This window comes from Apus apus, chromosome 1, assembly GCF_020740795.1.
Source record: "Apus apus isolate bApuApu2 chromosome 1, bApuApu2.pri.cur, whole genome shotgun sequence".
Taxonomy (NCBI): domain Eukaryota; kingdom Metazoa; phylum Chordata; class Aves; order Apodiformes; family Apodidae; genus Apus; species Apus apus.
In genome coordinates this window covers 163,713,795-163,737,025 of record NC_067282.1, presented here as the reverse complement: position 1 = coordinate 163,737,025, position 23,231 = coordinate 163,713,795, and the positions used below count along the sequence as shown (strand labels likewise).

At 35.9% G+C, this 23,231-nt stretch overlaps 1 protein-coding gene across 3 annotated transcripts in view; it reads left to right on the top strand.

Annotated features, from left to right (window-relative positions):
* METTL25 (methyltransferase like 25) overlaps positions 1–23,231 on the top strand; it is a 64,181-nt gene that overhangs the window by 23,681 nt on the left and 17,269 nt on the right. For 2 of the 3 annotated variants that reach the window (XM_051608989.1, XM_051608990.1), the window contains exons 6-9: positions 15,071–15,165; positions 17,653–17,682; positions 18,773–18,846; positions 21,228–21,321. In XM_051608989.1, the coding sequence (XP_051464949.1) occupies positions 15,071–15,165; positions 17,653–17,682; positions 18,773–18,846; positions 21,228–21,321 (293 nt within the window). The remainder of the gene's footprint in view (positions 1–15,070; positions 15,166–17,652; positions 17,683–18,772; positions 18,847–21,227; positions 21,322–23,231) is intronic. The other variant, XM_051608991.1, reaches the window with a different exon arrangement.

Below are 23,231 nucleotides of genomic sequence, written 5' to 3'. Positions count from 1 at the left end.
TTTGCAGCTCTCATACATTATCTCTTCTCTTTTCATTGTGCAACTTCAAGAAGAGTCTGGCTTTATCTTTTCTGTTCCCTTTCCTTTAGATTGTGGAAGATGGCAGTTAGATGCCTTCTTGACCTTCTATACAGCTCTGTAGTCCTCTTGCCACCACTAAACTCATTCCAGTAAGCCAGTCTGGTGGGATGGAGAGCCAAAAGAAGCACTTGAGATACTCTCACTATCACAAGTGCTAAAAAGGGGGAGTAATCACACCCCTTGATTTGCAGACTTCACTGTTAAACTTCAGAGTCATATCAGTTTTTTACCTGCCTTAGAGTCCACCTGTCTGAGTCATATCTTTCCAATTTCTCTATAAAGATAATAAAGAAACCTTGCTGGAAGCCTCCCTGAAGTCAAGGTAAGCTATGACTATGTATGAACTATCCCTAGTTCATCGAGCCTGTCACTGCATCACAGAAGGCAGTAAAGTTTGTCAGTCTGTGGTAAATTCCTGCCAGCTATTCTCAATCTTCTTCTTGTTCTCCATGGGCCTGGGCATGGTCACCTGGAAATTTTTTTCCATAAGTTTATTGAGAACTGAGATTAGACTGAAGATAGGTGTGTGGAGAGGCATGGAGGTCTGTGCCTAATTTGCTACAAGGTGTGATATTTGCCTGTTTCCTGTCATCAGGAATTTCCCTTGATGGATGCAACCTTTCAAAGATGATAGAGTATGGCCTTTGTGTTAAACCAGTCAGCTGCCTCCGCTTCCTGAAGTGCATCCCATCTGCTCATGTGCACTTGTGTATTTCCAGTTTGCTTATATGGTCTCTGAGCCAATATAATCTCTACTGATGGTAGTCCTTTACTTGCCCAGGCTCTGTTACTAAGCTCAGGGAAGGTGCAGACTAATCTGGGCATCAACCTGAGAGTGCAGAGTCCTGTAGAAGCCTTATGTGGAGATGTGGAGATCGTAGTTTGAGTATTAGGATACAGACTTAGAGCTGGATCTCTGCAGTTATGGATAGATCTTCCCACGAAGCAGAGACAATTGAGCAGTATTTGCTGTAACAAATCACTTAATTGTCTACGATCAGTCCAGTAAGCAAGGACTTGCCTTTGTGGGCACAATGACAAGTTCTGTTATAAAGCATTTTATACTTATTTTGTCTTGACTTAGTAGCTTCAAGGCTTCTAAGTTTTTAAAACTGTATTTTAAAAATGTCACTGCTCAATTTTATATTTATCTTATTTTTTTACCCTGTTTAATAGCTCTTTTATTTTCTTGAGGAGCCTTAAGGACAAGGTTGAGGCAAGTCTTCCTCAAAGCACTTTCCTCCAAAGTAGCTCATTTTCCATATTTGCTCTTTCTTTAATGTAAGTGAGATGGTTGTTCTCGTAAGCCTAGTTGAAGCAGATGTGCCAGCTCAGAAAAAAGCTGCTGTGGACTGATAGTTGCCATAACTTGAGATGGCTGGGCTGTATGTTGTTTGGCAGTTAAGTTCTATTTAATACCAAGACCCATTTTGTTTGAGGCCAGTAAAAAATTACTTTTTCATTTCATATTAACTGGAATTAACTGATGTTCATGGGAACAAGTTTTACCCATTTTGATGGCATGGTGTTTATAAATCTGAGGTGTGGTGAGTTGACAAAATAGCAACAAAATGTTACTAAGCTATTCTTGGCTGGCTATTGAATCACCTTGATTATTTTTTGCAAGGTTAGTATTTTTGGTCTCTGAGGAGCTGACTACAGGGAATAATATCTTACATTTGTCATGTATTCTAAAAATAGTAAAGATATTGCAAGATTGCCTGATTCGGTTTGCCACTGGACTCACTGTAAATACTTTGGGAGCATTTCTGATGAAAGTAGGTGCCAGTAGTGACAGCCTTGAACAGTGCAGTCAGTATACAGTGTCCTTCCTTATGTGTCTATAAATAAGCTAAATTAATCTGAAAATTTTTTGAAAAGGACCACATCCAAATATGCTGGGAATGATTTTGAACTCTTAAGATTATAAAAGGCTTTGTTTTGATTTATTAGTACTACAGCAACCAGGAGGTGCTGTGTAATGTCAAATTTCAATCCAATTAAAAAAAGTTGAAGCCCATGACTTCTAACATCTGTCTTTATATTTCACTGCTGTTACCCACAATACCAAACACTAAATTTCAGTTAATAAGGAATATTATGACAGCTCTTGGAAAATTCTAAGTAGTTTTACTTCGACTTTCTCTAAGGAGAATTGGCTGTTTATACAGAGATTCTTCTATGGATAAAATGCACTTAGCCATTAGTATAATTGATTCCTTTGGGGTTTTTCTTCAGTGTTACTGCATCAGATAGTCAATTAAATCAGAGTAGTAAGAATTTTACTATTTATTAGAGACTTTTTACATAGACCTATTTACATAGTGAGCCTTTCTGGATAAAATAATTTTGCTAATTCATTTTAGGTTAAAAAAACTCTCTTCCTCTGTTCAGGAGCTATTCTTAGGATTTTTGAGGGCTGTTTTATCTTACATTCAGCTAATAAATTTCTGGGACAATGTACCAGTGCAACTACAATTATCCCTTAACAGACAGTAACTGCAAATTTAAGATATTTTCAAAAATACTTGACTTTCCTTAAAAAGGAAGAGATGTGTCTCTGTATTCTAATTTTCTCGCTTCCGTCCTCTGTACCACCAAATACATCAGTACCAGTCTGGAAACAGTTAAATTCTTCAGTATGATATCTTCTGTTTTGAGGAAAAAAGACATATGAACATTACTATTAATAAGGAGCTACTTATTTATAAGTATTTCATCATTTGAAATAAGTCATAGGTATAGTTGTACAAGTAGTTTCAATGATAGCTGTCTGACAGAAACCTTTTTCAAGGTTAGCTTGAATTCTGCAAGTAGTGAACTCCAGCTTTTCTGAGGATTTCCAGCATCAGCTCACTGCTGTAGGAAGAAGAGCTGTGCTGGGCAGAGGAGCTCTAAAGCCATCTGACATCTGTCGAGAGTAGCTTCTTAGTAAGGCACTGTAGAAGAAGTCAGCAAAACTTTTTCAGAAGAGTAAGAGCCTTGGATGCTCAGGTTATGTAAATATAAACTTTTACTACACTTGTTAAGCTCTAACTTTTAAAAGCTAGTGAACATAATTAAAGGGAACCAAAAGAGATGCAAAGAATAGTCAAAATACACATGCAGAATTTTATCAGATATGTGAAAACCAGAAAGGCCTTGAGTAAGGTGGATTCAGTGGACAAAAACTTCAAAACTCAGTTTTCTAAGGGATTCCTCACAGAAATGTAATAGCTTCACATCACTCCGTTCCACTGAAATATGGGAAGATTAGTCACTATTTTAGAAGTATTAGGGTACAGATGATTTGTGTTACCTAGGTATACTTTCAAAGATATTACACAGCCAATGTCTTAAAATAGCTATCATTGATACCATGGCAACACAGGAAAACACTTCCAAGCAAAAGATCAAAAAGCTTTATTTCCTTTCCATGGCATCTTTAGATTTTGCTACACAGGGCACATTTCCATGAACTTGTGACAGAGCTAACTAGTCACTAAAACCCAGATGTTTTTGGAATACAGATTTCTTGTCATTTCATTAATACTAATAGAGGAATGAAAAAGTCGAGTGACATAATTTCCATGTTATTTTTATGATTGAAACACACTATGAAACAAATAATCAATTTGTTTAACTTGGTATAAATCCACTAAGACTGTCGAACTTTAAAATAAGCACCAAACTTTCATCATATTCATGATGTTTTATTAGAGTGACATCTTGAGTTTTTCAAGGTACTTAAATACTTGAAATAGCTGAGAATTTTGCAAACTTCTGTCTCCACTGCTAAAAGCAATGAGCATCTAATTCTTTGCTTTGTTATTGAAGTACAATTTCACATGTTAATAAATCAGCTTGCTTTCACACTGTCTGCTACATTACTAGACATGAGAATATAGTTTTAATGTCTGTATTACACCACATTCTCAGGCCTTTTTTATGGCTAGATGCGGCATCAGTATAAGAACAAAGACTAATTTGTTTTCACAGAAAATAGTATTTTGATAATGAAGTATAAGGAACATACAAGTATAAGGAACGACTCTGAGGAGACCTTATAGAGACTTTCCAGTACCTGAAAGGGGCCTATAAGAAGGCTGGGGAAGACTTGTTCATGTAACGGGGCATGTAGCAATAGGACAAGGGATAATGGTTTTAAGCTAGAAAAGGGTAGATTTAGATGGGACTTTAGGAAAAAGTTCTGTGATATGAGGGTGGTGGATCACTGGAACAAGTTGCCAAGAGCGGTGGTGGAGGCCCCATCCCTGGAGACTTTCAAGGTCAGGCTTGATGGGTCTCTGAGCCATCTGGTCTAGTTGGAGACGTCCCTGCTTATTGTAGGGGTTTTGGACTAGATGACCTTTATAGGTCCCTTCCAACCCAGTACATTCTATGATTCTGTGAAAATAAACATGCAGCCTGGCTTCAGTATCTATAACAGAACACATGGAAATCATGAAATCTGTTAATGTCAAAGGTCTCTCTGCTCCAGTATCTTGTCTTCCATAGAGGTCCATCACAGATGTACAGAGTATAAAATCATAGGGAGTACATAGCAATACTTCCCCTAAATACTCACTTTGCTTCCAGTGTGTTTTGGCTCATGAATTTCTTGGAACAAAGTTGAATTTTTGCATTGAATAACCCTTGATAGACTTTTATTCCTTGAATCCTTCAGTTTACTTTTGAACATATATAAACTTTTAGCATCTGTAGCACACTACAATAAGGAATCATCTGCATGTTGTATGAAGAAGGATTTCCTTTCAATTATTGTAGGGCTGCTAACTGCATGGAAGTTTTTTATGCCCTTTAATTTGGGGTGTAAAAGCCAGTATACATCTGTCCCTGTTTATTTTCTCTCATCCCATTCATGAGTTTTCATTCCCCTTTTATCTGTTGTACAGCTTTAACTTTTCATGTTCTTCGCTTCTGTAATTAAAATGTTCCTTACTTGTAACAATCCTGTTTCTCTTCTGTGCATTTTTTTGGTGGTATTACTTGTTTTCCAAGGTGAGTGTGGGAAACTGTTCTTTTCTTCCCCCAGTACCGGCTTGCGACATCGAGAAAAACAAAATTCAAGATTCAGGTGCAGCATGGGTTTATGTAGTAGCATAATAGTGTTTTCTGGGTTTTTTTCCTTAATAATTCTTAATGTGATTTTTTTTTTTTCTTTTTCTTGGTACTTGGTACTGATCTTTTTATCAAACTGTCAGCTTTCAGTTCAAAGCCATTCATTGTATATTTAAAGCTAATATTTTCCCTATTTGAATAACTTTCATCTACATTGAATTTTATATGCCATTTCATCTCTAATTTTTATTAGAAATGGATCTAATTTTTATTACCCTCAGGATCATCAGCAAACTTTGTCCTACTCGTCATTAAGTTTTCCAGATCATTTGTGAATTTGGTCAACAACCTGTTTCATCACAAATCTCCTTAGGCCTCTGCTGGAGATCTCTGTCCTCCGTGAAAAATGATATTTTATTCCCATCCTTTGTTTCTGTCAATTACTTACCCATAGGAATACTTTTTATCTTGTTTTGCGTTTCGATAGTTTCTCTAGTAGTATTGTTGAATGCCAGTTGGAAACACACTCTCTCTTCCTTGTCTTAAGTGTTACTTGAAACCTTCAGAAAAAATTCCATGTTTTTGAAATATGATTTCCCTTTAAGGAAGTCACATTGACTCTTCCCAAATATGTTACATTTGCTCATATATCCAACCACTCTACTCTTTAAAATGCTTTCTCTCCATATAAATGTGAGGCTTCCTGTTTGGAAGCTCCCTAGGCCTTCCCATGAGCCCTTTCTGGATCTCCAGATCCAAAGAGTTTTAATCAAGATTTTGCACACTGCAGTTTGGCAATTTCAACCTAGTTTTAGTTATTGGATGAATGCCATGTGTCCTTGGGACAATTTTTTGCTGTTTACAACTTCTGTTTTTCTATGATTTCTTCTAGGGATCCTTCAATTTTAGATACTCCATCTGATGAGTTCTTTGTACGAAGCACCTCTGTGGTTTAAGAAATGCATTTAGCTTTTATTCCAAAAGATTTTTGGAGCAAAGACATTTCCATGCTTTGCTTCCTTGAGCAATCCTTTAGAACGTTGATCACGGAGGTAGCAGAGATTTGAGATTAAATGTAAAGAAAAATTGAGGTCTACACAAACTATTATCAAAGAACATACAGAATTATTTTTTACTTTTATAACCATTGTAAGAAAAATGTTTAGTTTGCCTGGGAAAATTACATTGCTGTCAAGAACCCTTTTTGTTCCATCACTGCACTGAACGCAGTTAAATACCTTGTGCTCTTTCAGGGAGATTCAGAATCCCACCCTAACCATTTCATGCTCTGAAATGGAGTCAGAATATTAAGAACATAATAGAAATTAATAGCTGAGAAGAAAGAAAACAACTCCAGGTTTTTTGGTAATGATTGTTAATGAGGTGAAGTGCAAAAAGACTAATTATACTGAGAGAAGAATTACTAAAGCTATAAATCCTTGGTAAGCAAGATTACTCTCCTGTTTGGATGGTAGTATTTATAACATTATTGAGGCAGAGTGTCGCTGTCTATTTTCTGCTGGTCTGAATAGGGTAATTCCTTCCCTGACTTCTGTAAGAATAGTCTGTGCATAGTGACAGCCTTTGTTTGTCAAGAGCAAAGAGCTTATGGTATGTGAACTAATGCCTCTTTCTCCAGCAGTGATTAAGGACTCCAACATGAATTCTCTGGAAACAAAATACTGTGAAAATGATGAACTACACATGTTCAATATACCGCTCATTTCAGTAACATCTGCAGGAGTATAATAGTCTTTTAAAAAAATAAATTACCAAAGTATTGTCTAACTACCTTTTCTGAAACTGAAAAAAAGACTGTTTTAAAATAAAATCTCTAGCATTGTGCATTTTATACCAAACTGGCCAAATAGTGTCATATTTGACAAGGGAGAACAAATACAAAAGTCTTTCAAACTGAAATAAGAAAAAGAGAAAACTTTCTTTGGAAAGCAAAGAACATTTTCAAATGCAGAACTTCAGAAAACTTTTTCCCATCTTGAAATATAGTTTCTGTAAAGTTATTTAATATATCTCCCACATAAATATACAATTGTACACATTCTAATCCTTCAGTGTACAGCTTATAAGTAGGCTTCACAATTTGTAGTATTTGAATGACTTCAGCAAGGTCCCTTCTAAATATAATATTCTGCACCGAGTATTGCAATTTCAAAGCCTTGGTGAGAAAAATCTCATGTACATTGTGACCTTTGAGTGTTAATTTCAACTTGGATGTCACAGAGTTTGTAATGCAAAAGACTGATGTATTACAATAATGGTAGATCCACTCATATATTCTTACATAGGCATATCTCGTGTTTGTTACAGAAGACCTGTTTCCACTAAGACATAAATTTGCCAGCTAATGATGACTGGGATGAAGAGAATTAGGAGGTATAAGATATAGTTCTGTTAATGTTACTGGTTACTTTAAAAGATATGTAAGGATAGCTACATACTGTGTCTATGCATATATTATACCTATTTCTCCTACTTTGCAAATGGGACTTGTATGATCTAGGTTATACATTCTTTTACGTTTTTAAATTTATGTCACGCCTTGCTAACTGATCTCTAAGAGAGATGTCCGGTAGTATGAGAAGGCAGTAATTGGCTTCAGTGGGAGTTTTCTCTAACTGAAAGAAGTAGACAAGTCTAGTGTATAAAACAATCTTTGCCAGTGGAATTCATTTCCCTTTTGCTTAGAGTTTATTAAAAGCAACTGCAGGATATTCCATTGTGCAGTCTAAGAAAACACATTTTTATACATATGAAAACTGAGAAAAATATGTGATCACAGTGTAAAGAGCTTTTATAAAAATACTGCTCCTTTAGCTTATACATTTTTTAGGGCAGTTTATAGATTTTGTATCCTATAATTCCATATTTTTTTTTGCATTAAAGAGAGTTTATACATTTACCTTATTTACCAGTAGATATGGGATTTTTTCCAGGTAATTTAACTTAAAATTAGGGGTAATTTTCATTTCCAGTTAATATGTTTGTAATTTGTACGTTTCAAAAATTTAAAAATTTTAGTATTATAATTTTGAGTACCAGAATATAGTGTTCTTTTTATTAGTAAATGTTTTTGTCTGTACATTTGGGAAATTATTGCTATTGTCTGAATCATCATGTAAGTGGAATGGCAAAGTATATAATACACTATAAATATATATATGCCATATTTATTTCCTATTCATTGTGTGTTTGAGTTCAATTTTTGTGTTTCTATTGTGGATTTTTAATATGACTAGTGCTAACTTCCTAGAATTATGTAACAGGTCTAAAAAGCCATATTTTAATTCACTGTTATATTGAAAATAGATTTTAATTCCCTGTCACAGCTACTAACCTCAACTTTTATAGCAGTCTCTAGTTTTGTTGATAGTCCTTGTTTTCTCCTGGGAGACCAGGCTTCTTCTGTGAGCTACTTTTGAGTCTGATCTTATCACCTCCATCCTCACTCTGCTTCTCTGCGTTGTCTAGATTCTAAGTTATTCAGGGCCTTCCACGTAGTTAGGAGTCAGGAATAATGTGGGTCCCTCCCTATCTTACTGTGGCCCCTACCAAAATGCCAGTACTGACATAAAACCGTCAGTAACCATTTATTCATCTTTCACTTAGTGTTGCCCTTCCAGGTTTCCTTTTAGTTTTCAGTAATATGTTTCTTTTATTAACCATGTGTTAGTTCAGAAAAATAGATTTAAAAATCCCTTTCTCTACAAACACTTTAATAAGAATAATTTTGAAGAATCTGATTAACTTAAAAGAAATAAATAGAAATAGAAATAAAGAGGAGAGATGGATTTATATTTATAATGCCATTTACAGTTTTCCAATGTGCCCTGCTTTTTTTAGTTTTACACTTCTAAGAATGCTGGCTATATTCTTTGGAAAATTAAAAGCTGTAGTTAGACAGAAGAGCATCCTCCTAAGGCTTTTTAGGTCACAACATTTTATATCGGTAAAGATGCAGTCTGGCCATTTAGCATAAACCCTTAAGGATGCATTGATTTTCCAATCAGCTTCAAATAGTAAAATAGGAATGATGGGACAGAGGACAATTAGGGGAAAGGGAATAATTTGGTCCTGTTTATTATAGCTTTTTCTTTTTATCTTGACCATTAGTACGTCTGAAACTACCCAAGCGAGGACATGATTCCTATGGTTTTTACCTCTTGCTTGTTGCTCTTTGAATTAAATAGCTGAAGAGCAGATCTTAGTGCCAGGCTTCAGATTCAGTCAAGTACAAGTTTTAGCTGCCATGTCATGTTACCCTTATCTACATGTCTTTGACAAGAATCCCAATTGTTGGCCAGCAAATGTATTATTAATATAGAGATTTTTCAGTGTGCTTGGTAGTTCTTGCACAATTACCTCAGACAGCTGTGTCTGATCATCACTCAGTTGTGAGGTTTTTTCTGTAAAATTGGCACTCTTTTATTTTTGCCTCGAGTATTCTCTAGATGCCCAGAAGTGGTTAAAAATGGAGCCTTCACATAGTATTTGCACTTTTTTTCATCTTCGTTTTTATTTTTCTTTTGTGATCACACAAAAAGATCATAGACACTGAAGTGCACTGGATGTGAAGCACAAAAATGTGACTGAAGTTAATTAATAAGTGTCTGAATTTCGGGTTTCTCATGCTTTGAAATTTAGAAAATAATTTTTAAAAAACCAATAAAACCTTTGAAAAACAGCTTCAAGAATCAGTGAGGATTACCACCATAAATATCTAAATTATAAAGGCACAGTTTCATGACAAAGTTTGAATTGTTTCTGCCAGGATGAGTTTAACAAATAGTGTTCAATATATCTTACTTCTACTGTAATATATTTTTTCTATAACTACCAAAAAGGGAAGCATAAATAAAAAAAAATTCAGTGTTCTGTATTTTGTAAAGCCTGTTTCCCAGCTATGCTGAATTGTTTTGTTAGTTAAACAACTCCTTTAAAAAATGTCTTTGAAACACTGCTGTGCTAGTAATGGATCTGTGAATAAGATGGTAACAACATTAATGTTTGCCTGAAGGTTTTCTCTATTTCCAGACAGAATTAAATCATGATGAGGGAAGCTGCAGTTGATCTAATTATACATATATAATATATTTGTTGTGATTTATACTTTTTACTACTCAGTATAATATTTTCAGTGTACCAGATGTCTGTATGTATTGCCATTTTCTTCCTTTGGGAGTTAAATAGAAAGGGAGAAAATCCCTTGCAAAGTTCAAAACAGTACAGGTGCTGCAAATGTTGTATGCCACTGCTACTGCAGTATTACAAAAAGCATACAAAATGAAAGTCCAATGCCTCTACAAATCTTAAGAGCAATTTACTGACGGTCTTACACAAAGGTCTAAATAATTAGAGGATAGGAAGTAACATATGACTTCCAGGACTAAGTTACAAAATAAGAACTTCATTTTGACAAAATATTAAATAACAATGGTAGTATTGGCTTCCTAGAAGAAGTGGAAAGGTAATCTGACATACTTTAGAGAAAATTTAGTCTTGGTCAGTTGATGGTAAAGTATGAGACTTTACATTTACACAAATTAATGTTTTACCAACATAGACCTGAGACTTTGTATTCTCCTTTGCTAGACAGTGTTGAGTGAAAAAAATCTATTTAATATTTTTCAGTTGTGGCTGGCATCTGGATGTATTTGCACCCCTATCCCAAAGTGTTAATTAATCTCTTCCACAGGTTTTCAAGTATATAGTAAACTACAATCAGGGCAGCTTCTTCCTGTGTCATTTCTACCTGTTAGTGGAGAGACCCACTGAAATTAGTCAGTTAGTGATGAGACATCTCTGGGGTCACAAAACAACTTAGTAAATCTATTGAGGGATTGCTTAAAGTATGTGAATATTTAAAAGGATTTTCCCACCTATGTTTAAAGGTCCACAAAGTTCCTTCATTTTGCAAAATACATAAAAAAGATGTAATGAAAAAAATAGTGGTGAAAATGTGGGAAGTTCCAATTAAAATCCTTTTCTAGGAGAGAGGATATAATGGCTATCAGAAAAATGTTCTTTAATGTTGAAAAAAGAGTGGTAAGGACAGGATAACATTGCTTATACTCATGTTTAACTCTTTCAAGAAACTATGGCTGTTACTAAGCTCAGTCAGAGGGAAATAACAGGTATTTGTTCTGTGGCTAATAGCTGGAATTGTTCTATTTTATTCAGCATTATATGTTTCTGTGTAATTTACACTTTGTCTAACCCTACTATGTGAAACTGGACGATTTTTATGGGAATGTTTCCTCTCTTCAACCAGATATATCCAATTTATGGGAACAGTGAGAAGTAACAGCAAGTATTTTCAATCTGCTTCAGTCAGTATTTCATCTGGGTAGGCCCACAATGAACCATCCTGTTCCACAGCTACACTAGGGTACAACTTTTCATGTTGTTTCTGATGCTGCTTTTCCTCTATTATGTTTCCTATGTTCTCTTCCTCCACATTAATATAATATCACAGTTTATAGATTTTTTTTTAATAGAATGTAATAGAATTACTATTTTTTAAATTCATTTTTGCAATTTTTTATTTTGGTGCAGTGTTTGCTGCAATTAATTTTACTTACTGTGTGATCTGATCTTTTAAGAGGTTAGCTTAGAGGTAAAGTCAGAGCTATTTAATTAATAGGTTCTAGGTTTATAACCCAGCATAGCTTAATTTCAGCTCATCAAATGATTACTTAGAATTCCCCATTTTGTTAACTTCTCTTGGGAAGAATTCTGTCTAATCGGCTTCTCTGTATTGAATTATAGTACGATTGCTTCATGCACTGTTAGACACTTGTGCTCTTGGCTGTGAAGTCTTCCATACAATGCCCATACTCACAATCTTGCTTTAATATTTTTGGAGATTTACACTATTAAGAACAGCTGCTGTGCTGTCAGAAGCACAATATGGTGATCAGTGAGGTGTATAATATTAAGTATATCTGAATATAGTTGCGGGCATTAACAGAATTTTCAGGGTTTCAGAATGTAAAATGTAGGTGATACATGTATGAAATTTTGTGCCGGTTTGGTTCCGTCTATGCTTCAATAGCGGGGGAGGGGGCCCAGCGGTGGCTCCTTTAAGAAGCTGCTAAAAGCTCCCCTGGCTTGAGCGGCCGAGCCATTAGAGAGACAATAGATGCAGCTCTCCGGGTAACATACGAAAGAACTGATACAAGACCTGAGAGCAGAGGGACAAGTAGGAGAGCTGAGCTGGAGAGGTGAGAGGAGGGCCGGAGTGGAGATCCCGAGGTTGGTGAGGAAGAAAGGGAAGGAGGTGCTCGAGCAGAAGGGACCCTGCAGTCCGTGGGGAGCTGGCAGGCCGACCCCCTGCCCTCACGGACAACATGGTGGTGCATCCCCTGAAGGTGCCAGGAGGGGCAAGTGTGGACCTGCAGCCTGTGGACTTGGATCCACAGCCATGGAGGACACTGTGCCAGGGGAGGTGACTGTTCCCGAAGCAGCCCATGACTGTGGGAAGCTGACTCTGGAGCAGTCTGCTCCTGAGGGACTGTGCCTCTTGCGACTGTCTCCCACGGGAAGGACCCCGTGGGGAAGCAGGGCAGGACTGTAAGGAATCCTTCTCCCTGAGGAGGAAAGAGCAGCAAGAACCACCAGCCTGTGAACTGACTCTAAACCCCATCCCCTGTCCCCCCCCCCTTTGCCTCTGGGGGGAAGGAGGGAGAGAAACCGGGAACAAAGGGATTTGGGCCTGGGAGGAAGGGAGGGGTGGGGTAATGTGTTTAAGCACTGCTCTTTGTTTTGTCTCGTCCCGTTAGTATTTGATAAGTGATAAATTAATATTTTATGCCCAAGTAAGAGTCTGTTTTGCCCGGTCTAGAGCTTCTAGTTGGGCTTTGTCCTCCTCATCCCAAAAAGTGTGTCGCGGGAGTGTGGGGGGAGTGCGCGGCCACAGGGCCGCCTCTTTGTTCTCAGGCCCAAACACGACACCCTTATGGAAATATATTCATACTACAATTTATTTATTTTTTAATTAACAGTATGCTTGATAGTGGACTGAATACGGAAAAATAAATAGAACTCGAGGCAGTTCTGTAGATATGTGGTCAAATTTGGATACACATACAAAAACTATCTAAGAGCATTAGTTTTCCTCTTTTTCCTACTCTTCAGTTTCAATAATTTCAATTAAGCTGGTGCTTTGCCTGATTATCTTTTTTAAAGGTGTCAGAAGTTCTTCAGAATTATGCATGAGTATAGTACACTAATAATGAGAATGTAGCTCAGTGGGTAGCAACATTAACTTGCATGGATTATTGGTTTGCCTAGAGGACGGTGTAAATTAGAAGGGAAAACTTGAAAAGATCAATTACTTCATCTTTCTAACTCAGTTTGCAAAACTTTATTTTGAAAGATATTAACATTTTTATTAGAAAGACCAATTAATGCAAATCACAAAATAGGTACTAAGGAGTAATTGTTTCTTTTGCACAAAATACATTCAGTAAATTCTTATTACCATCCCAGTAATAGAAATACTCAGTTTTATTCCATGTGCTTAATAATTAGGCTTGAAGTTAATGTTTTAAATCTTGTCATCAGAGACTTAGCAATTCCTCGTACCTTCCTAGTGTTGGAATCAGTTGCAACCTGTATTGTCGAATTTCTTTTTTATATCTAAGGGAATTTACTTGCTCCATCTGCTAATTATCCAGAATTAACCTCCTATTCTTAAATCATAGTCCTCAAACCAGTAGTAATCCCCTAAGAGCCCCTGGCATTTCTCAGGGCTAAAAGGAGAACGAAGTGTGAGGTTGCTTGCAGAAGATATGCTGCTTGCCATTCCTCTCTAGAGGTTGGCCAAGACTGGGAGCTACTGCCAGAAAACCGAAGGCTTTCATGGTGGGAAGGAGGGTTGTATTGTTTATAGTTTCCTGTTTCCCTTTTTCTGTGCTTAACTTCTATGAAATGAATTCTGCTCACATGTATGTATCTCAGGCGTTTGGTAAATTCGAAGAATCGTATTTCTGCTGTCCTTTTCTTAACCCCATTACATTGATTTATCTTTAAATATGCCCGAGTCATCCCTCTATGCTAAAAACCCAGGATCCTAGCCAATTTGTTGTTGTTTTTTTTTTTTAAAGAAAGTAGTACTTCTTATTCAGCGTTCTAAAAAATCAGCTGACAAATGCCCTAATGAAAATTCAAAACATTATAGAGTTTGTCTACATTTAAAACTGGGTATTATAAAGTAATTTCCTTACTTTAGTTTTCCCACATCTGCATGAGTCTTAAACATGAACAATTGTGTTTTGCTAAAAATATTAATGATACTGAAACAAACTGAGCACAGATTGTGATGCAAATGCTTCTTGGTGTTACGGAGAAACAGCAAGAGCCTTTGCAGCTGCTCTTTTCTGGAAAACAAACATTCTGCCTCGCAGCAAAGCACAGGCCTTCAGAACTGAAGTAAACAAATACACATTGTTCTGTGTGATGTTTAAAAGATGTGTCTGATGGAAGAAGGACCCAATGAGAAGTGATATAGATGTCCTGCTACATTGAACGACTGCCCAGCTGACATCTGGTGACTCATGGCATGGTATGGGGTGCTATGAGAATTTGCAAACTTTTCTCTTGAACCTTGAAACATTTTTTCAGTGGATTTTCATAAAAGACATTAAATTAGAATTGTTTTGGAGAACTTGAAATTACCAGAAATTCAGCATAAACAAAAAACATCTGTTCCAGGGAAAATATGTTTTTTATAACACTACCACAGTTTTTGGTACTGGACTAGAATAGTTAAGTGTTTTGGCTACCATTAACTACTGTTCAGCTTGCTCATTACATTGTGTATTCTGTAAGTAAGAGAAAAATAGCCCACAAAAGCTATGCTTTCTTTTTTTTTTTTTTTTTTTTTTTTTTTCCTTTCTCCATTTTGCAGATTGCTCAGAGGAAATGTGGGGATTTCCCATGTGTCAGTACTTGAAGGACAAGGGCTGGTGCTGTGGTCGCAATGCTAGAATGTCAGCATGCTTGGTATGATTCCCCCTCTTTTCTTTTTCATACTGAGAGCTTTATCCAGATGTTACAGGATTCATTGTTTTTGGCTTCTAATCCTAGAGCCATGACTTTAATCCAAGACTCTACAGAATAACATCATTAATGTTGTAAGCATGATGAATTATATCTTAAAAAAATAGTATTGACCTCCAGCTTTATATATTTTATAGTTGCTGAAGGCATGAAAAAATGAGTATTGACAGAAATATATTTTAAGAGTGGACAGAAAGGCCAAACCTGTGTTGAAACCTAAACAAGGTAACTCCTCAGGGTAATACTTCCTGGCCAAGGACTTAGAGGGGAACAAGGTAATTGTAGAAGGATTGCAATCAGTAACTCCCCCAACGCCTTAATGTTTCATAATATTGAATGTTCTGACTGTTTAAAACCTAAACAAACTTTTCTATTCCAAAAACTAGAAGAGCTCTAAAATCCATGTGGCTTAAGAGACTGGAAACATCTTTTTAACATTTCACCAAGAGATGAAGTGCTTTTAAAGACCTAACCTCATCAAGACAGGATGATGAACTGTTGTCTAATTTGAAAAAACACATATGTACTGAAAATCTCAACCACTGTTTCAGTTAGAAGACCGCTATTCCTTTCCTCTATTAATTTTTAATTTCTGATATCAAGATGAATCACATCACATTCTGTCTAGCCTCTGCTGCTAGCTCTGTACCTCTCTTACTGAGAAAAGTATGGACTAAAGACTTAATATAGGCTAACATTCTGAGGTTGTGTAAACTTGAACCAAGATGGTAATTAACTGCTATCAGGAGAAGGTATAGGAGGACAGTTGTTTAGTATTCGTGAGGCTTACATGTGTTACCCTTGTCAAGGTACAAGAAAAAAATTGTTCCTTTTAGAGATGTTCCTATAAAACTTATCACAAAAAGAAAAGTGCTTGCTAAAAGGGATTTGCCTTTTTTCTTGTTAGTGTCATGCAATACCAATTCTTCCTCATCTGACACATTAGCTATTTCCTTTCCCATTCCATTTCTTTTGGAAGGTAAAGTTTGGGCTGTTTTTCAGCAATTTTAGGAAGATAAATTTTGTAACTGAATGACTCCTAAGAGTCTACTGATCGTGCCATTTAGATCTTTTTTAGATTTCACAGAAATCACAGAAATTTGGCAGTTAAAAACTTATTTTGTTGTAACGTTCACAAAAGACAAAGAGTTCTCCTGTGTCACTGGATACTTCTACTATTACTATATTTGCAATTCTGTCTTCATTTTTCATGACTTGGATTTTCCATGCCTTTTAGGAGGTACAAGGGAGACAGTGCAGCGCAGCCAGGCACCCATCTTCCTAAGGGTGATGGCTGCCTAGGAGAAACTGAGTCTGCTAAGCAGTGACATCCAGTAGTATGGATGATGTTCAGTATTGCTTGTCATTCAAATGGGTTAAAGTACCAAGGGCCAAAGGTTCTGGATAATAATTTCAGTTTCGGCTCCTTGCAGTACATCTTAGAACCCACATCTGTCTTCTAAGCAGCAGCAGGTATACACTGATATGAGAGCAGAAGTCAATCCTGAGATTCAGCCAGAGCCATGAATGGAGAAACTGCAACTACCTGTACTGTGTTTGAAGAACAGTCTGAAAGACATGATCAGTTCTAAAGCTAGGAGAAGTGACTAACTCAGAAACAAGCAGTCTTATTTACTGTAGTGGAAGTCTGGGGACCAAAGGCGATGATGATGCATAAGTGGTGAGGCATTTTTAGTTTGATTTGTCTAGTGTCAGATAATTTACTGAATTTTTGTCATTTCTACTATGATCTTTAATGTGCAGTTGGAACTTTTATAGGCACATTATCTTTTCAATTGTGGAAAAATATTCCATGCTTATAATTATTTGTTATTTTTTGCCACTATGGATCATAAAAATATCAAGTACTCTCACACTTGCATCAGGATTTATGGTATGAAGAATCTAGTGAAAACTAATGCACAGCATTTTAAACTGCAGTCCCTCTGGTGTTTTAATTCTATTTAACTATACATAGAGAAGTTCAGTTTATCTGAATACCAGGGAATAAAAGTATTTAAAGACATTGTACACTGAACTAATATTTATTTTCAAATAGTTTCATATGCAGAGTAAATTATTTGTATTTTGGTAGGAACATACTCAAGAAAAATTAATTCCTTTTTGGACTTTAACAAAAAGTAATCCTCTGAAATTCTTTTACAATACTAAGAAAAACAAACAAATTTTGCATGCATCTATTTCCATATAGTTGGTTGTCATTGCTTCTCCTATAAATAAACCAAAATAACAGGAGTGAGCTGATTATGAGTCCCTAAAGGTATTAACACTTTAAAGTGTGCAAGCTCATGTTATGTCACACCATTAATCTTTTAAAATGTCATCTCCTCTGACTTTTATACAATGTGTTTATAAAATGTTCTGATAAAGAATAAACATACCAGCAATTTAATTCCTTCACTCTTAAAGGCTTTGGAGCGAGTTGCAGTTGGCCAAATGGTAAGTAATACTGTTTATTTTAGCCATTCTAAGATAAAATGTGGTTTTGCCCCTTGAATGCTCTCAATCCATGACCTTTTTTTGAACTTCTTCATTTCTGGAATACTAGCATACACTATATCAAATCCTGATAGATCGCATGTGTCATCATGAAATCACATTTTTATTGCTGTCATTGTACTTAGTGAATCTGTTTTCTTTTTACAATTAAGAGTCTGGAAAAAAGAAGCACAGCTTAAATTTTAAGACATTACCCATCTTAACTTCTTTTGCTATCTCTTAGCTAATACATAAATTCAGTACAAATGTCGTTCTCATATGCCTGGCTTGGATCACTCCATTCCAGTCTATTATCAATTAGTGTAAAAATAGAAACTGTTATGACAAAAGCTTGAACCTGTTAGAAACATAATCATTCTCATTTTTCAGTCACTGTATATTTTTTCCCTGTTAATACATTGAATTACTGTTGTGCACGTTATCCCTTTGCATGTTGGATACCAACTCTGCAAATATTTAAAAGGCAAGGCTGAGCGACCCCTTTCCATATGTCAGCCCACTGACCCCAGTCCTCTTTTACTATAAATGCATTTTGCCATGAATTTTTAATTGGCAAGCATTAGCTGTTTTTATGCAAGCAGGCCTTTCATACACAAAGATATGCAGTTTTCATTGTATTCTGTTTTTATGAGCCTAGTACTTTCTGCGTGGTTCATACTACGGTGTATGATAATTCAGCCAAGGAGTCACTCCTTTTGTCTTTAAAACAGCTTTGGTAAATTGTTATATTTATTTTGTATAGTCAAATATGGATCATGATCAGTACATTTTTCCTCGTGTTTTGCCTTCTGCCAAATGTGAGTCTGTTTCTTGGGTTTTTCTTGCATTCATGGTTACGTTAGAATCTGACCCAAAAACCTAATTTTAACTGCATGCAAGAACATTAGTAAATTGTCCTCTTAAACCTGTTACAAGTGATTGTAAAGAACACAAGCCAGTAAGTAGTTACGAAAGCCGATACTGGTTTTGTTACTCTAATCTTAATTTTTATGCCAATTTTTAATCCTTGCTGTTGTAAATTTTGTTGCAGCTTCCTACAGAATCATTGTTTTATCGAGCTGTTCTTCAGGTTATTATAGAAGAAATTTATGGTGTCACCAAAAGGTAGGATGCTCTGAATTCATGGAATTCAAACCAAAGCTCTGATTCTACGCCACCTCTATTCTGTAGAGAAAGTATGTCTTAGAAAGCAGAATGGTGTAAAGTCCCATCAGACTGTATATAGATATTAAAATGCAAGATACATTCATTCATCTTAAATCAGCTTCACAAATGTGTTGCCCTTCCTTTACTCAAAGCTGAAATAGGTCCTCTTTGGTACTGGAATGTGGATAAAAGATGTCTTCACCACAGAACTGATTCCAAATTCAGTAAAAAGTCAACCCAGTCCTGGGCTACCGTGTTATGCAGAGATCCTGGCAGCTTTAAGACAAAAAGAGATTTCCGTTTATGCTGAGAAAAGCTGCTGAAAGCCCAGTGGCCAGCATGGCTGTAAAGATCTGCTCAACTGCCTGTGGAGGATGGGGTTTGGAGAGCTGGTGCTGAGGACATCTGCACTATACTCGTTTTCTGGAGTTGTAGTTGGACTACATTTTATCTAATTCTGTCGGTTATGTGCCTGTTAGCACTTGGACCACATCCAGAAGCACACCTTCCAGTTTAATTTAATGTGAAAATACCCCTTTTTTTGAGCTCCGATCCTATTCCATGGTGTGAACCAAGGTACAGGAGGTGAGGAAAACTGGAAAATTCACTTCAGAAGTTTACTCCTAATCTAAAATAAATGCTAATGCAGATACCCCCAGATCTTTTGCTGAATGTAGAGCCAGACAGCTTACTATTCAGAAGGTCAAACTCCTGAAAGAAGTGCATGTTTATTTTAAAGTTATATAAAATATTAAGAAAAAAAAAGTGTGAGATAGATTATAGTATGTTTCATTTGTTAAAGTATAATTTGGAGGCAGTAATTAAGCTTATACTGTTGAAATAAAAGTAATGGCTACCTAAGAAAGACTGCCCATCCCAGTTTTATTGCTATGGCATGGCATATCCCTTTGGTCCATTCAGGTCAGCTGTCCTGGCCATGCCCCCTACACTTCCTGTGTGCCCCCAGCCTTCTCCCTGGGGGTACACAGGAAGAAACAGACAAGGCCTTGATGATGTGTAATCACTGTTTGGCAACAGCTGGAACACTGGTGTTTTACCAGCAATATTTTAAGTCACAAATCCAAAACGCAGCACTAGATGGACTGCTGTGAATTTGGCTCTGTCCCAGCTCAACCAAGACAATATCTTTCCCCCTGTAACTTGTGGTTAGGAGGGCAGGTGCCTGTCTTGCAAAGAATGACATAACAGCCTCATCATTAGCTGATTTTCAGATTGCATCAGCCCAAATGTTTAGGTGCATCTGAATATTCAGTATGACTGCAGAAATTAATTCTCTCTTTATAAATAAATGTGGCTGTTGATTCTCAGTGGGTGAGGATCCCTGCCAGCTAAACACCATTAGAATGACCACTGAGTAGAGTTTCTCTCTTGACCTCAGTAGAAGTTAATCCTGTTCCTTAAATAAGGAGAAATGTCTTACTAAGAATAAAGAGGGGGAAAAGTTTTAAGCAAAGATATTTCTATTTAGTATTTCACAGAGGGGGAGAAAGTGTATTTTCTTTTAAGTAATTGAATACTCACAAACAGCTACTGTAGCTGGAAATGGAACTCCTACACTGCACAGCTGGAAGAGGAATTATATTAAGACACAGTCAAGACAGCAAATTTAGAGTAACAAAAACTTTGTGTGTTGTTTGTCCAAGGCACTTTAAACACAGAAAAGAGAACAAATATGTGGCCTGTTAGGATTCAGTCTTTCTATATGTTTTTTTTTTAAGTTTTTGTACATTATCTTAACTATTTTTTTGAAACAACCCATGTTTTTGGCTGGCTTTAAAGTAAGCCATTGAGTTGTAAACAGGAGAAAATTCTGGCATCACAGTGTGAAATAAAAAGTTGTGAGAATAAGAACACAAGGTAACAAGCAAATGTTAAATGTTACTCCAACTTGGCATTTGCTCAGTCCAGTGGTTGATGGTAAATAAATTACATCAGAGTTATAGTAAATTATATAGTATTATAGATGTATAGAAGGAAATATCTGTCAGTGAAAATAAATTTTTTGTCATTCATATAGAGAAATAAACATATTAAGGAGAAATTAAAAAGAAAACCTCAACTCTTCCATTTTTAGGTAAAATTATAACTGTGCTATAACCATAATACAGTTTTACGGGTGCTGTATCTAGAAATTTCTTCAAGTATTAGCTAGCTCATTTTCTTTTAAGTAAAAGGGGGAGAAAGGAAAATTGTTCGTGATTTGGCAGAAGTAGCTTATTTATTTATCCTGAATTCAAAAATTTACTAAAATTATTTAAAAAGTTGTAAATTTCTGTTCATGGATGTATAAAGCTTGTGTATCAATGCTGTATTTGCAGTGATCGGCATGTTGGAAAAACTTTCTCCAAATCATCTTCCTTCATAGATTATGTCAGAAAGTCTCTGAAAAAGCTGGAACTGGATGATTCTAAGGTGAGTCACTAAATAGAGACTGCATTAAATCCTTGTAAATTCTTAAAGTCAGCACCATAATGCAATGTTTAAGCCATTGAGTTGATTTACTTTTAATACTTCTAACTATAAAGTGTTCCCCTTTTTTATTAATACTGGTAGAGCAAATCCATACTTATTTTTATGTATTCAAAAAAAAAACCACAAAACACCAAAACCAGAAAAAACGTGGGTTTTTTCATGTGTTTTTTTGGAAACAGACTTCCATGTATAAATTCTTGAAAATAGTTTATATTGAAGTTACTTTATTGTAATGACTTTATATAAAAAGAATCCTTTTTATACATGATGCTCATTGCAAGAATTTTCTAAAGCCTTTCCGGCAGTTATGAAGATAATCCTACAAATCTCCTTTGAGGCAAAAAACAGTAATACATACCCTATTTTATATATGCTGTCATTTAAATATACTTTTCAGATGCTGAGTGAAGCAGGAAAGAAGAACTCCTTGCCTATACACCCTGATAAAAGTAACTCTTGCACCCTTTTAAATCCAGCTGAAATACTATCCTATGCAAACATGTTACTTTTTCGTCTGTGCTTCAAGTTCAAACTGAAAGTGATCCAAAAAAACATGAATAATGGATCACATAGTAAACACTTTGACCCCTTTTTATTTTCACTTTTTCTGCAGCAATATTATCTTGATCCCTTTAGACACCTTTTGAAAGTAAATAATGTAACATTATAGCAAGATAGGCAGTTCTATCCATGCAGTATGTTTCTCTTACAATTTACTTCTCAAAGTATTTCCAGTTTATTTTAGCCTTTAAACAGTCTCCCTAGGTAGCCTTTGAAGAGCTCTGCTGCAGCTTATTTGTATGAAAGACCTAATACTTTTTTCTTAATAAATGTTAAGGATAAATATTAAGCTTTTAAAATAAAATTATAAAGACGTAAATAGAAAAAAAAATCTCAATTTCGTATGTTGTTGAGAGTCTTGTCTTAGTACTACAGCTGCTAAATTGGTCAACAGATGGCAACATAGCATTAGGCATGGAATATGACTTTGAGAAGATCACAGCCACTCTGTGAGAACATGTTATGCAATGGAGACTCTAACTAGAGAGTATTAGACTGATAATTGAAAAATACAGTACAAATCAAAGAAAACAGGTAAAGCAATACTTAAAATCTGTAGTCAAAATGTCAATTCACTTAAAATTTGTCATGCACATCAAACCATAGAGTAAGAGAAAAATGCAAAACCAAATCAACAAGTAAAGCAAATGACATTAGAATCATGCACACAGCAGTAAGGAAAAGCCTGAAGTTCGCTGTGTTTTAAAGGGATTATATTGAATTCTGTTTGCAATTTGAGTTACCTGTTTTCTTTTCTGTATAAATAGGCACTGACATCATGCTTTTACCCCAGCTGAAAGTAATTGCTAAAATGGTGTCTTCCTCAGTATGTATGCAATCACCCAAAAGCAATAGTGGATTGTTTTTGCAATAATCCATTTGCTAAACCGTTGACTAAATTCTGCTGGTAAAGAGTTATACGTTCTTTTCTTTAAAACCAGTAAGAATAGAAGCTTTCTGTCAGTATATCTGATTTTAGACTCACTACCTCTTGCCAGGAAGGGTCTGGGCAAATGGAAGTTGCCCTGAGAGAAAGATGTCTGTCAAGACTACTTCAAGCTGCACGTGTTTGTGTGGTTGCTAAAGACCTAATTCAAGTAAATGCTCATTTTTGCTTTTATTTCTCCTCATATTTTGTACAGCTGTCTGCATACTGAAGACTGAATTTTATGCTGATGTGAACAATATTATCTTTTATTTCCCAGCTATACTGAAATTTGCAGCCACACAGAACTATGCTATTTTGATACTACTGAGAGGAAAGCTGTTACTGCTCCCTCAACAGTGGT